The sequence below is a fragment of the Papio anubis genome, chromosome 8 (genome assembly GCF_008728515.1).
Source record: "Papio anubis isolate 15944 chromosome 8, Panubis1.0, whole genome shotgun sequence".
NCBI lineage: Eukaryota > Metazoa > Chordata > Mammalia > Primates > Cercopithecidae > Papio > Papio anubis.
In genome coordinates this window covers 98,602,711-98,617,343 of record NC_044983.1, presented here as the reverse complement: position 1 = coordinate 98,617,343, position 14,633 = coordinate 98,602,711, and the positions used below count along the sequence as shown (strand labels likewise).

The window sequence follows — 14,633 nt, the reverse complement described above, 5'->3', positions numbered from 1 at the left end:
TACGGAATGTTGCAGGGATTTTCTAGGCATATACAAGCATAGGGCTCTATTATTCTCTCTCCCTATATTCTTTACTTCCTTCCTGGCCTTTAACCACAGTTTAAATTATGCATTTTTTTAAACTTATTTTTTACTTTCTTCTCATATTGTAAACTTCAAGACAGGAGGAACCTAGTCTATTTTGTTTATTATAGTATTGCCAGACTCTAATTTAGTGCCTGTCGCATAATAGACACCCAATAAATAACTTGACCATGAACACATGTGTGAAGATAAATCTTCAGAAAGGAAAGAAAAGGAAAATCCCTGGGAACAGAAACTGTGTGCATTGCCCTGCCTCAGTGTCCCAGAACTTTGCTACAAGATTTCAATTACATCCATGATTAATCATTCCTTGCACCATTCCTGAGAGACAGGTGGGAATGTTACTGTATTCACTTTCCCAATGAGGCAGCTGAAACCAGTCAGGCAAATGCACTTAACTCAAGGCCAATGTCAATATTGGTGATGAGTCAAAAAAGATGGTGACCCCAGGTTTCATATCCCACCTCTCACAACTCTGCCAAGGCTCACTCTAAATCCTCCACCACTAAGTTTCAGGTAATGGGAAGGAAGAACATGGGGCTTAGATGGAGACAGATCTGGGTTTGAATTTGAACACAGTCAAATCATGACTCCTTGGGCCATGTTGACCAGATACCTAGTTTCTGAGTCTCTGTTTTCCCAGGTAGGAAATGATGCTGCTTACCTTTTAGAGCTGTAAGGGTTAAAAATGATGTCATAGTGTGTCTGGCACGTTGCAGGCACTTCGAAATATTAGTTTTATCCTCTCTTCCTTCCCAAAAGATTAAGGACTAGAGTTTGACAGCTGCAACTCCAGATGTTTGACTTCTTTTCAGACAGGTCTCATGAAAGGAAGGTACACAATAACACACCCTAGTTGTTCTCAAATTCTGTGAATTTATTTGCTGCTGCTTTGTGAATTTGTGCGGCATTAATGCAAGGTCAGTCGGGGGATATTCGATCTTAGCAACTCCACCAAGGGCCAGCTGCTAGCCTTGGAAGGCAGGGGCCAGACCATGCTGCAGGTAAAACTCTCAAGAATCCTCCAAGCCTGGAGCACATTCTATGCAGACCACAGCCCCCTTCCCCATCTACACTTAGACTTACTCACCCTGGGAGTTTGTATCAAGTGCCAAAAGGAGTTGTTGCTTTTCAACTTGAACCTCAGATAGATGAACAGACATTAGGAAGGCAGCAGAACCTGCTTTAGAAAAGCAACTGGGCACCCACAGAACAGTCATCACAGGATGGTGGTGCAGAGCCGGGATGGGTGGGGTCAAAGCTATGGGAACCTTTTCTAATCTGAGTGATGACTAGGCTGTCTCATTTAATCAACACGTAGGTAGCAAGTACCGGTTAGGTTCATAACCCTGAAGTAGGCTCAGGAGTCAAGGGAAGAATATAAAGAAAAATAAGGCAGTCTCTGCCCTGAGAGCCTTCTAGTTGAACTGGTTTGACTGCAGACCCTTAGACGAACACGGAGTCTTGCAAATCTCTACAAGAGGTAGCAGCCAGTAGGTAGGTGCACATCTCTGTATTGCTAAATTCCTTCCTTTTTCCCCAGGCTTGCATTAGAGAGGACACCAAAGTGCCCTTCTAATAGCTTTCCCTCCCTTTGGTTTTCCCACAGGTTTCTGTTATTCTCTCCCTCCTTATAAGGTCCTGTTTTTGTTTTTCTAGGAGAGACTCATATTTACTTTCCAAACTCTTCCTTGGTATGTCTCATATAAGTGTTATCCAGGAGAAATCCTGGGCTGGTCCTAATCTCCTTTCTTGATCAGGTCTCCTAGCTCTGTGGACCTTCACCTGTCTCTCCTAGACTGGCCAGGCCTTGCCAATGATGTTGACCAGACACTGGGGGAGGGGGCAGGAGGAGGAGGAGGAGAAAACTCCTTAGCTGAGAATCAGTCCCCCTGCTAATTCCTTTAGCACGGTCCAGTCACTTTGCCAATAATAATAAAGCAACTTGAAAATATGTAGCTTCTGAAGACAGGAGGGTTCCCTGGAAGGCCAGCCACATGTCAGAGCCTTTTCCACTTGAGCTATGGTCACATATACATTTCTACTGTAGCTGAATACTTGAGGAGGTATTTTAAGCGCGGTGGGCGGGATAGGGGGAGGTGGGGAACAAGAGTCCTAAGCCCAAGGAAATGGCACATTCAGGTTAGAGAGTAAATGTTTGGAGGCAGCTCAAAGTTCCTGAACAACTAATTAGCGGGAGAAGACAAGCAACTATAGCACTGCCTCTCATGTTGTTTGTTGAGCTCAGGTAGGGAGCTGGATGAAGGAGACCAAGCCAATGATTTATCAGACACTGTGGAGTCAGTAAGTCTCCAAATGACTGGGGAAATCAAGGTGCAACAGAGAAAGAGAAAGAGCTCCCCACCGAGACGGTCAGTTCCAATTTGTGAAAGATCATTTTTGCCACAATCTTCTTGCCAGTTAACACCTATTAACACCAGGCATAAGGCGGCGGGGGGACTGGAGGGAATTGACAAAAAGGAGGATATGGTTTGTTTGATGGGACAGGAAGTGGAGAAGGGCTCCAAACACAAGGTGCAGTTGCTGACAGCCATGAGCAGCATTAGTTGCCCCATCACCCTTCGGAAAGCAGCTTAAACGTGAGGTGTCATCTGCGTTAAATAGAGTAGCTGCTACCCCTGACTAGTGACCTTCTACTTCCTTCATAGCACCATTCAGAGTCTATAAATGCTTTATTTATTCTATATTATTTGGCTCCCAACCCACCTCCATTAAAACTAGCAGCTGCTTCAGAGCAAAAGCCGTGTCTGTCTTTTCTACCCTTGGATCCTTGGCACTAGAAGAGTGCCTGGCACCTAGACAGCACTCAGTGAACATTTGATGAATGAATCCTAAGAGTAGTTATAGGAAGTGATGAAAAATGTTCCAGGCCTAGCAAGGATTGCCTTTCACATACAAATTTGTTTTGTAAATCTGAATGGCAGCACTGCAGTAGGCCTGTGGATGAGGACGCATGCTTCATGAAAGGGGTCTTCTGGAGAAGGAGAGCTTTAAAAAAAAATGCCAAAGAACCACCAACCAGGTGGCCTGATGGCACCTAAGGGGAGCGCTGTGATATGCTAATAGCTCACATAGGGGTGTGATGGAAGACTGGAAGGGGCAAGTGGATACTGACTGAACCAGATACTGAAAATGCACAAAGCTTTGGCCCAGAGTCTAAGAGACACACTAGGAAAAAACAGTATATCAAAGGCCCAGGAGGGAATAGGAAGAAAAGTATTTTCTCTGGGCAAATAGTAGGCAGTTGAGAGCCTGCCTGAGTGTTGGTATGAGATAGCACTGCTGACAGAAGCATCAATCACAGGTAAATTTAGCTTCCAAACTAACATCTTAGACAGAAAACCTTTGCCTTGGCCTTTGAGGGACTCAGAATGGCCAGTGACTGGTGAGGTCTCAGGATATGAAGACCACTGATTATCTTTTAAATGTAAACCCTTAAAACTGAAGTTATCAGCTCCCTGATCTTATTTTGAAAATAGTTACAATACAGCCACGTTCACTTAATTATGAAAACAAAAGCTGCATCAGGCCGCTCCATGATTAAGCGCATCGGCCCGTCCAGGGGCGCTTGCTGGCGCTAGCAGGTGCGGTGTGGTCATCAATTCTCCAGACAGTTTCCACTGCTGTTGAAGCCCTATGGGGGCTGACTCTGCCTGCCCCATTTTAAAGCCCCAAGAGCTCCCAAAATGTGTATGTGTGTATGTGCATTGCATAAAGGGCCTGTGTGTGTGTGTATGGCTCAGGTGTGTGTATGTGTGTGCATGTGTGTGTATGTGCATGTATGCTACTCAGGTATAAGGCCTGTGTGTATGTGTATAAGCGTGTATAAGGCCTGGTGGCATGTGGTGTGGCATTCAACCAGGGTGGCAGCATTGCGGAAAATATCGCAGGTGGTGGAATAAAGACCAGTGAGCCAGGCAGACATTGTCCAGCATCGGCAGATGCTGCGACAGTGCCAGCAGGTGGCATTGACGACCGACAGGCAGGCAAGATCCCAGGTTGCAGACAGGTGGCGACCGTGGCAGACAGGCCAGGATTGAAGATCCGCAGCCAACTGACGAGCTGATCCGGCGACCGCATTGGCGGCGCATCCGGCATTCAGGGCGTGGTGATGGCGATCATCCATTTGACTTTCAGCGTGATGCGCATCGCAGGAGCAGATTGCAGGCGACGATTGCGGCAGCACGAGACGCATTGCATCGTGACCGGTACGCGAGCAGGCAACGGATTGCGGTATCGGTGGCGGATACTGCGCATCGTGGTGGCAGGATGGCAGACTGAGGCAAAGACGGCACGTCCGGCATGTGCCGTGCGGCAGGTGAGTGGGCAAGGTGTGTGATAAAGCGTTGCGCACGCATTACGTGGCCAGCAGGTGATGACACAGGCTGCCAGGCATGTGCACGCATTACGTGCAATGTGGTGGTAAAGGGCAGGCACGTGCAGGCATGCAGGTGGCAGCAGGCGTACGTGGTATCGTGGCATGCATGTGCATTGCAGGCGCAGGTATTAAGCGGTATTGCAGGTGGGGGGATCGGGGATCCACCTCCTGAATATCCGATAACCAATCCCGATCCGTAAACTGGATATCAACGCATCTTGAGCGCCATCAGGAGGACTGACACGATAACCAGCAATGAAGAATCCATTCATTAATCCAGATCCACCGAACACGAATAAATATTTGCTACTGGCTGGGTGCAGTGGCTCACACCTATAATCCTAGCACTTTGGGAGGCTGAGGCAGAAGGATTGCTTGAGCTCAGGAGTTTGAGACCAGCCTGGGCAACATAGTGAGATCTCCTCTCTGCAAATAATTAACAAATTGGCTGGGCCTGGTGGTGTGTGCCTATGGTCCCAGTTAGTTGGGAGGCTGCACTTGAGCCCAGGCACTGGAGGCTGCAGAGAGCAGTGACCGAACCACTGCACTCCAGCCTGGGTAATAGAGTGAGACCTGGTCTAAAAATAAGTAAATAAATAATAAATAAGTAGTTGCTACCACGAGGAAGACAGACTAAGCACAACTTACTGATTTTTAATTCTTTTGTTCCGTAACTGAAACTCAACCACTGCTAGTTAGAGTATAAAGCAGCAAAACCACTTTGGAAAACTATTTGTCAGTGTCTATGAAAGTCAAATATACCCCTGTCCTATGACCCAGCAATTCCACTCCCAAGTATATTCCCAAAAGAAGTGCTGTCCACCAAAGGACATGCACACAAACATTAAAAGCTGTATTGTTCACAATAGCCCCAACTGGAAACAACCCAAATGTTTATCAAGTAAAATGGTTAAATTGCAGTGTGTTCATATAAAGAAATATACATAACAATGAAAATGAGAAAATTATTGCAACTCAGAACAACATGGGTGATTTTCACAAGGATAATGTTGAGCAAAAGAAGCCAGACATGAAAAAGCTCACACTTGTATGATTCTATTTATAAAAGTCTCAAAAATAAATCAAACTGATCTATAATACTAGGAGTGAGAAGAATGGTGACACTGTGGATTTCTGGGCTGGTGATAATGTTCTATATCTTCATCCGCATGATGGTTACATGGATGTGCCACCTTACAAGAATTCATTGAAGTTATGAGTTGCATTTCTTTGTGTATGTATGTGGCATGTGGTAGCCTGCATTATTGACCCTAATTCTTTGCTCTCTCTCCACTTTGGACAGAGTGTGTTTCCCTGCTTGAAGCTGGGCTTGTCCATTTGACTTGCTTTGGCCAATGGGATATTAGTCGGTATGATGTGAGCAGAGACATGAAATGTGTTCAAGTAGTTTGGTTTTGCCCCCTCGTGTTTCTGCCGTAGTCATAAGAATATACCCCAGAAAGCTGCTGCTTTCTTGGCCTGGTTTCCAGAATAATATATATGAAACAGACTGAGCCAGCCCTTGAAAAGTCAGGCTGAGCCTTTTTAAGTTACAGCTGACCATGGTGGCAGTGGTGGGGGTCAGGGGAGGTGTTGTCTCAAGCAACTGAATGTTGCTGTGTTTTGTTATGCAGCATTATTGAGGCAACAACTGACTAATACCCTATTCATTTTTAAAATGTACTTGCAGCTCTTATGTTCTATCTTCTTAATAGAAACCTTTTCCAATTTAAAGTTACCAACATCCTTCTACAGCACTTATATGGCCTTATTCATGTAACACAATCAAAGGAATCTCAGTTTCCTTGTCTATAAAATGGGGATAATGCTTACTTCACAATGCTCTTAGGGGAACTTAAGGAGCCAGTACACTTAAAAGCACTTTGTATACTGCAAAACACAATTTTAAAGTGATGAATGAGGCGGGCAGAAAATGAGGTGGGGAAACAAGTGCATGGATCATGCCATCCACCAGGCAAAGCTTGAGCCTCTTGACCACAGCTCATCCTGGCTCAGAGGGTGAGGGCACAAATGTGGGGAGGAGACTAGAAGACAAATATCTGTGCCTGTGGTAGAGCAGTCACCACAGGGTCCAGACTGTCTTGAGAGATGGCAATGATGATTAGGTCTCTAGAAGGCCAGCTTATGCATAGGCAAAGTAGACAATACAGAACTCTAAGACGGACACCACAACCCTGAAATCTACACCCCCCATTACCTTCTCCAGTGTCTGCAGGGCCCCCATTAGTGTTTCATTTAAGTAGGTTATGGTGCTGTGTGCCTAACTGTCCCCTGTTAATCCTAACTGCCATTCTTATCTATATCCCAGTTTATAAGAGCAGACCCATCTGTTCACTCGTTTTGGTATTATTTCCATTGTGTGGATAATGAACCTGAGATTCTGAGAGCTTAGTGATTTCTGAAAGGCCCTTAGTTAATGAGCTTTAGAGATGAATTTGCAACAGGTTTTCTGACCAAAACTTAGAGAGGCAAACTCACTGATATGAGCAAGAATTCCATCATTAGATAATGAGTTGCACTCTCAGAAAACAGCTGACATTGACCCAAGGACACAGGACTGGTAAGTTTTTGGAACTGGGGGCTAACCTGATTAAGCCTATCAAACTTAACCTGCATTGCTTGCTTTTAATCACTTACTTCTAGTTAATCTTAAAACCTATATAGCTAAAAGTCCCATAGCTAACCAATCCACTAGCTTTGTTACAGACTACATATCTGACATATAAATCACCACTGTAACAGTTGCTTAAAGTTGTTTTTCAGGAACTTGGGGTTAGCTCTTATCCAGTTAAAGCCAGATGAGATCACTGACCCTTCAACTGGGTTTGTAGAAATGCCCAAGAGGTGACCTTTTGAAGTCAGAAGACCAAAACCCTTTCTGAAGATCATGCAAACACAGCCATTTTCTCAACATGAGTCCTGTGAAGAGCCATGAACCATGACTATGCAAGCACAGACTATTGATTATCTCACTTTACCCCACTGCCAATCATCTTTCCCCATGCCTTAGACTACCCAGCTTCTTTATCCCATAGATAGCCCTAAACCCTATCTTTGTGGAGGCAGATTTGGGATCTGTTCTTCTGCCTCCTCACTTGGCTGCCTCATGAATAAACTTTCTCTTTTGCAAAACCTATTGTTACAGTGATTGGTTTGCTGTGCACAGACAGAATGAGCCTGGTTCAGTATCATTTTGACAGAAGGATAGGAGAAAATGGGTATGGAGCATAGGGTAAGCAGTGGATTTTGAAGGGAGTGGGGCATAGGGAAGACAAGGAAGTCAGAAGGAGGAACTGGGTGGAAGAGGAAGAGACTGCAGATGCCTGAGCCCAGCCTACTGAGAGCATTCATTCTGGGCTGCCCCTCCTGTACCCATAAGAGGAGCTTCCCAAAAATAGCTCTCGGAGAAAAGAAAGGATGCCAGCCATGTCCAGGGACATCACTGCCCTACCTCTTCCAACAGTGTGGGGATGATACTGTCACCACATTCTGCTATGAGAGCCACCTTTGGGGGCCCTTCCACTGCCCTCCTGGTTGGAGGACCTGAGTAAAATGCCAGGCTTGTTTCCAACAACTCTGGTCTTCTCTTTCCTTCCTCTGCCCACTCTCCACCCTGCCAACCCCTGAGACTGGCCAGCTGCCTGGCCTAAGACTGGTTCCTCTAACCAGCACAGTCCTCACCATCAACATGGTGACAGTGGCCACAGAAAACAAGATCCTTGAATAAAGTTGTACTTAAGCAAACATACACATGGAAACAAAAAGCAGCAACCCTCAAGGCAGGGTTTTGGGGTGGGGTTTGCAGCAATTTTACATGGGTGGGGTAGAGACTTTTTATTGCCAAGGTGAGCCATCCCTGGTCCCTCCCTGGACACAGCTGCTGCGTGGCTCTGCCCTGAAGCAAGCCCTGCCCCCATTCTCCAGTCCCCAGTTGATTCTGTGGCTGCAACCCTACCTCTGTGGTCTGAAGGCCATTCTGTTTCTGGGTCAGAGGGCCTGAGCTGAGGCTCTGGGGATTTGGGCACTGGGTCTCACAGTTCGTCTTCTTCTCTGGATTGGGTATTCCACCTGGGACTGTAGATCGGGGCACACCATTGGAGGACAGTCCATCTTCCAGCACGCCTGGGGGAGGTAAGCAGAGGATGGAACCAGAAGCTTGCACATGGCAGATATTGCAAACAATCCCAAAATGAAGGAGAAAAAGATAGTCAAAATGAAAAAACAAAAGTTGGCAGAAATCCCACCATGCAGAGCTACACTTTTCTATAACAACATGTATGCTTTTTACAAAAAGGAGATTTTAAAACAATTCTGTAACCTGAAATTTTTACTTAATGATACTTGATGACTTTTTTCTACACCATTAAATATTCTGCCATATTATTTTTCGCAAGTCTGTGTCATCATTTATTTACCTAATCCCCTCTGCTTGGATATTTGTTTCCACATTTTCGTAATAAATCTTACTGTGATGAAACACCTTGTGGTTAAAGCTTTATTTTAAATTACTTCCTTGGGATAAATTCCTAGAAGTGGAATTACTGGCTTGAAGGTTATATAAATGTCGGGTTTTTGTTCTGTTTTGTTTTTTTAGAGAGAGGGTCTCGCTCTGTTGTCTAGGCTGGAGTATAGTGGCATGATCATCGCTTGCTCCAGTCTCAAACTCCTGGGCTCAAGCGATCCTCTCACCTCAGCTTTCCAAATAGCTGGGACTAAAGGCATGTGTCACCATGCCCGGCTAATTTTTGTATATTTTTTTGTAGAGACAGGGTCTCACTATGTTGCCCAGGCTGGTCTTGAACTCCTGGCCTTGAGCAATCCTCCCACCTTGGTCTTCTAAAGTGCTGAGATTACAGGCATGAGACAACATGTTTGGCCAATACATAAATTTTTTAAATAGCTCCATCTCAAAGTATTGGACTGAGTATGTGTGCCTTTTACAACAAATGCCAAGAAATGATAGAAAGAAGTTTAAATAAAACGCCTCACTGAAAAGGGAGAGGACTACACTGAGGAATTAATAAAGGATGAAAATAATCTTATTGGAAAGAGAAAAGGTAGCCCAGGAAGCATGACAGGGAATGCCAAGTATGATGCCAGAAGCTGACAGAGTCTCTGCTGTAGTTACAGAGAGGCAAGGAGCAGCCAGGTAGCCTGGGCTTTCTACTCCTCCACCTGCTGAGGCCAGTCAGCAACCATAGAGGAGTCTGTGAGGGGCAAGGACTAGAGAGAAGGGCAGTGCTCTCAGGAGCTGGAGACACCTGACAGAAACAAAAACCCTGGTTAAGAAGAGTGGTATTTTGAAAATAGTGCCAAGAGTTAGGCCAATAGTAGTTCCCATCCCTGCTCTCCAAATGGGTCTCTCAAATAGATGCAGATGACATTCTAGCAGGAAACTTCAGTTACAAAAATCATACAAAAACAAGAATGAGCAAACATTTGAGGAAGGCCAACACCATAAAAAAGAGACAACTAACTCTGCAATGGAGATCCCCAAAAGAAATGGAGTTAATATGGTATACAGAAAAGAATTTTCAATAAGTATAGTCAATCTGCTCAGAAAAATGAAGATAATATAACCACAAAATGAGGATAAGAGTCACCCAAAAAGGTTCAGAGATATTTGAAATAATAATCTTAAATGTTGAAAGAAAAAACCCTCAATAGAGAAGCTGAACAACACAATAGACAGAAAGAGCAGTTTAGTGAGCTGAAAGGGCAGGCCAAGGAATCCTCTGTGGTAGCACAGAGGGCTGAACGTTATTAGGAAATGCAGGATAGAAATCCAGTAAATTAAACCTTGATCTAACAAGAGTTTTAGATGAGAGGCTAGAGAAGATTGAGGGGAAGCGATATTCACAGAAATGATAGATAAAGACTTCTTAGAACCAAAGAAAGATGTGAAACCTCAATTTGAAGTAGGCTACCAAATACTTGGCAAGATAAGTAAAAAGAGAAGCCCAACCTAAGACAGATGTTAGTGAAGTTTCAGAACATCAATTATATCAAGAACGGCTTCAGAAGAGGAAAAAAAAAAACTCAAGAGTGAGACTGACATCAACTTTTCATTCATCTTATGAAAACATCGTTTCATAAGAAGACTATGAAACGATGTTTTCAAGATTTCAAAGGATATACACATTTTTAAGTCTTTTGCAATGTATTTTCAAATTTACTTCTACAAGTCTTGCTTCTGTTGACCACCTGTCAATAGTATGTAAGACAGCAATATTCCCTAAATCCTGACAAATACTGAATATTTTCTTTTCTGGTTTTCATCTTTGTCAATTTAAGAGGTAAAATAAAGTATCTCATTGCTTGGATTAATGCTTCTTGATTTACTAAAGATGTTACATTATTTATATGCCTAATGACTAATTGTGTAGGTTTTTATTTTAATTGTAAAGTCATTTGTTTCTCTTTCCTTTGGGGTATTTGCCTGGGCTTGCTTTTAATCAAACGTAAAGAAAAACAAACAAAATGCTTTCCCTGGGTGTTGAGAAATTATTTGCCATGGAGCAGGCATCAGAAGCACAGTGTATTTTTGTATATCAAGGGCGGGAGGGTGTTGACTGGCAGAGCTACTAAGACTGCAGTTCCCACACAGTGAGATGGCAGTGTCCACAGGACACCTATCCGTGTGTCACCCAATTGCTCTGCCAAATGCTAATGAGCTTTCAACTGTGACCATGGGATAGAAATCAGAATTCAAAACATTGAAAGTCACAGTGGAAAATATCTGGTCCAGAGCTCCCTCACTGGCAGGCCTCAGCACATTGGGGTGCTGTGATGGATTCAAGGTGAACAGATAAATGGATTCCTGCAGCTGGGCTTGCCCCAAATCCTTATGGCTTCCTTCCTCCATCAGTTACAGCCTGCCGCTGTCTCTTCCCATTCCCACCCATTCTCCATCCTGTACCTAAAGGAGCCTGAGATGCGTGTGTATGAACACCACAGCACACATGTCTCATCTCTGCCCACTCCTCCCTGCAAACAGCCTGGGGCTAGGGCAGTATACACCTGCAGGAGAGATCAGGAAAATAGGCCCATGAAGACCCTGGAAGCAGGCTTGGTGTGGATTTGGATTTGGTGTGATTCAGACTAGATTCTAGGGTCCCACAACCCACAGAAGAGTCTAGAATAGTGCTACTCAGTGTCCTCCAGGGACCAAACTGTTGTTACTGTCTGCTGTGGGATACATATAAGAACCGAGTGCAAGCATTTACAAATTTCTATAGCAACTTGACATTGCCAGAACATCCAAAGGCAGACTTGCCTGATTGAACTTACTGGGTGCAAACTAGGCTGAGTGCTTTTAAACTCATATGGTGAGTCACAAGTGGGGTGAGTTGTGTATTAATCACAAACAGTAGAACCACATATTTGTCTGTGATGGACTGGGGGAATAAAAGCAATGAATTCTGAAGGAGGGCTGAGGCTTTGGTAGATATGTCCCCTTGGCCTCTGGATAACTCACCCTGTGGGAAGGGTGGGGCTGATGGGGTGAAAGGGGCTAGGGGTGTCTGAAGCACAAGACCAAGGTAGAGACTCCATTTCCTAAGCCTAGGGTAGGACTGCCTTCAGCCCTTAGGGCTACTGAGTGGGAGTCAAGGCTGGCCAGGGCTCCCTTTGCTTGCTGTTTCCCCCAGTGTACCATACAGATGTTCCCTTGTTTTTTTGAGATGGAGTCTTGGTCTGTCGCCCAGGGTGGAGTGCAGTGGCATGATCTCAGCTCACTGCAGCCTCTGCCTCCTGGGTTCAAGCAACTGAACTGCCTCAGCCTCCTGAGTAGCTGAGACTACAGGCACGCACTAACACACCCAGCTAATTTTTGTGTTTTAAGTGGAGATGGAGTCTTACCATGTTGGCTAGGCTGGTCTCAAACCCCTTGGCCTCCCAAAGTGCTGGGATTACACGTGTGAGCCCCCACACCCAACCTCCAGATGTTGCCATTTTCTATGTGCATCATGACTTGGTACCGGGGTCAAAGGTGAGTGAGAGGCCCCTACCAAGCCATCCTCTGAATGCACCATGATGCTGCCAGCCTGGATGGGGATGGCTACTCCCTTGTCATACCTGAGGCACTTCAAGGGGCACACCTGACCCCAATCCTCCCCATGCCTATGGCCAGGTCCCTCTGGGGGTTGAAGGACATGAAACACAGCTCCCTTCTCCCTTCCCCCAATGCAATCCAGTTGCTGACACCCAAGGAGGGCAGCGGGGAAGCAAGGAGAGGCCTAGCGCACCAGGATGAAGAGCAGGCAGCAGGGAACATATCCCAGGGAGGTGGAAAGGCAACAGCAAGTGGGGTCAAGTATGATTTAGAGCTCCAAGCCCGGAGACACGCTCCCTTGTCCATTGGATTTACTTACAAAACACATTAAAAGACAAAAGTGTGAAGGATTTCAAGATGGTGCCTGCAGAGCATTAGATCCTAAGCACAGGGCCCCTTGTGAGCACAGCAGGCCCTGTGAGGCTGCACTGGCTGCACATTCATGAAGCCATCCCTGCCAACCCATAAAACAGACCAAGGCAGAGCTACCATAACTGAGGTGCCAATGGCCAGTCCTTCTCTCTCAGCAGCTCCTATCCCTGGCATCTTTGCTAAGCCTAAGGGCTGCTAGAAACGCAATTTAAAAATCCATCATTTGGTCTAAAGTTTTCATTTTTCGCCAAACAAAAATTACAACTTCGATTTTTTTAACCCCCCAGTCTAGAGACTTCCTCATCTATTAAATGGAGATAATACTGCCACCTTCATGGGGTGATTGTAAAGATTAAGTGAGACCATATCTAAAGGTTCTAACAGTGCCTGCACATATATTGCACTGATTATTGGTAACACAGCCTATCCCCGCCTCTGGCCCCTCTCCATTAGCCACACTGGTTGCATTCCTGACTTATGAGTCACACAACCAGCTAAGTGCTAAGCCACTGGCTTACTGAGTATGATGAAACAGAGAAGCTCTGTGCCAAGCAGGGCCAGCTTGGGGGATTGGCACCTGCCAAACAATGAGCAGGGGTCATCTGCCCAGTGTGGTCAAGAGGACACCCCAAGGGGTTAGGAATATAAGGTCATTTTCTGTTGCTTCTATCTGTAACAAACCAGGTGATTTTGCTGCATGGATTTAATTTAACTCATATTTTCTGGTTATGAAAAATAGATTCAATGTTAGAAAACTTTTAGAATTCAGAAAAACACAAAGGAAAAATAATTTTTTTACCTCCTCACCCAGCGATATGTCCTGTGTAGGAGACCAGAATATGCCACTCCAAAAAAATGCCACTTTGGCATAAGGATTATTTTAAGCTGAAGGTAATGGAGAAGTAGTTACAAAAAGTTCTCTGCCACTGCCTTCCACCCGCCCCCTCCCCCTGCCATTTGCCTAAAAGTAGGACATAAATTTACTTTTCACTGGTCACTAAACAAGAGGAAAGGCTTCTTCCCCTCTCCACCAGGAAAGACAAAGGTTGATCACTGAAGACAACTTTAGACCCTTGTCAGCCTGGAGAGGGCACCAGAGGAATCTACATTAACAAGCTTTACTAACTAGCCTTTATCTACTGTCTGTCTGCCTTCCCATAATTTTTCATCCCTAGAGACTCAAAGTCCTTTTCCTTTTTCTTGTCACTTCTCTAAAAATTTACTGGTTTTTGTTGAAGATGCTACATATGCTGGAATTCCAAGACACTTCTTTGAGATTTAGTAATTGCCTAGATATCTCCCATGTATATGTAAAATATACATGTTAATGAGCTTCTGTTTGCTTTTCTCTTATTAATCTATCTTTCATTACAGGATTAATCACAGCTAATAACTGAGAGTGGAAAGAAAGTTATTTTTTCCTCCCCTGGACCTGTCAACAGAGCTGTATGTCCTTCCAACAGATGCTATTAGTGCCTGCCCAGATCCACACACCTGACCCTGCACCCATCCCCAGGTGTGGTGGATGTTGGTGGCTAACAGCTCACCTCTGGCTTCTTCTCCTAAGGCTTGCCCTTGGCTGAAGGGAGCCCCCTTACCAGGAGAAGCCTTGCCAGTTATATTAATATCAGTGGCAGTCCATGCTAATGACCAACTAAAAGTATCTGTTGATGGGGAGAGTGGGAACAACAGCCCAGCTCCTTT

General features: G+C 45.0%; 1 protein-coding gene across 3 annotated transcripts in view; it reads right to left on the bottom strand.

Moving 5' to 3' along the window:
• The window catches only part of BAALC (BAALC binder of MAP3K1 and KLF4), an 82,849-nt gene that overhangs the window by 9,860 nt on the left and 58,356 nt on the right, over positions 1-14,633 (bottom strand). For 2 of the 3 annotated variants that reach the window (XM_031669699.1, XM_031669701.1), the window contains one exon: positions 8,460-8,626. The exons of the other annotated variant lie outside the window; for it this stretch is intronic. In XM_031669699.1, the coding sequence (XP_031525559.1) occupies positions 8,460-8,626 (167 nt within the window). The remainder of the gene's footprint in view (positions 1-8,459; positions 8,627-14,633) is intronic. 3 annotated transcript variants of the gene reach the window in all.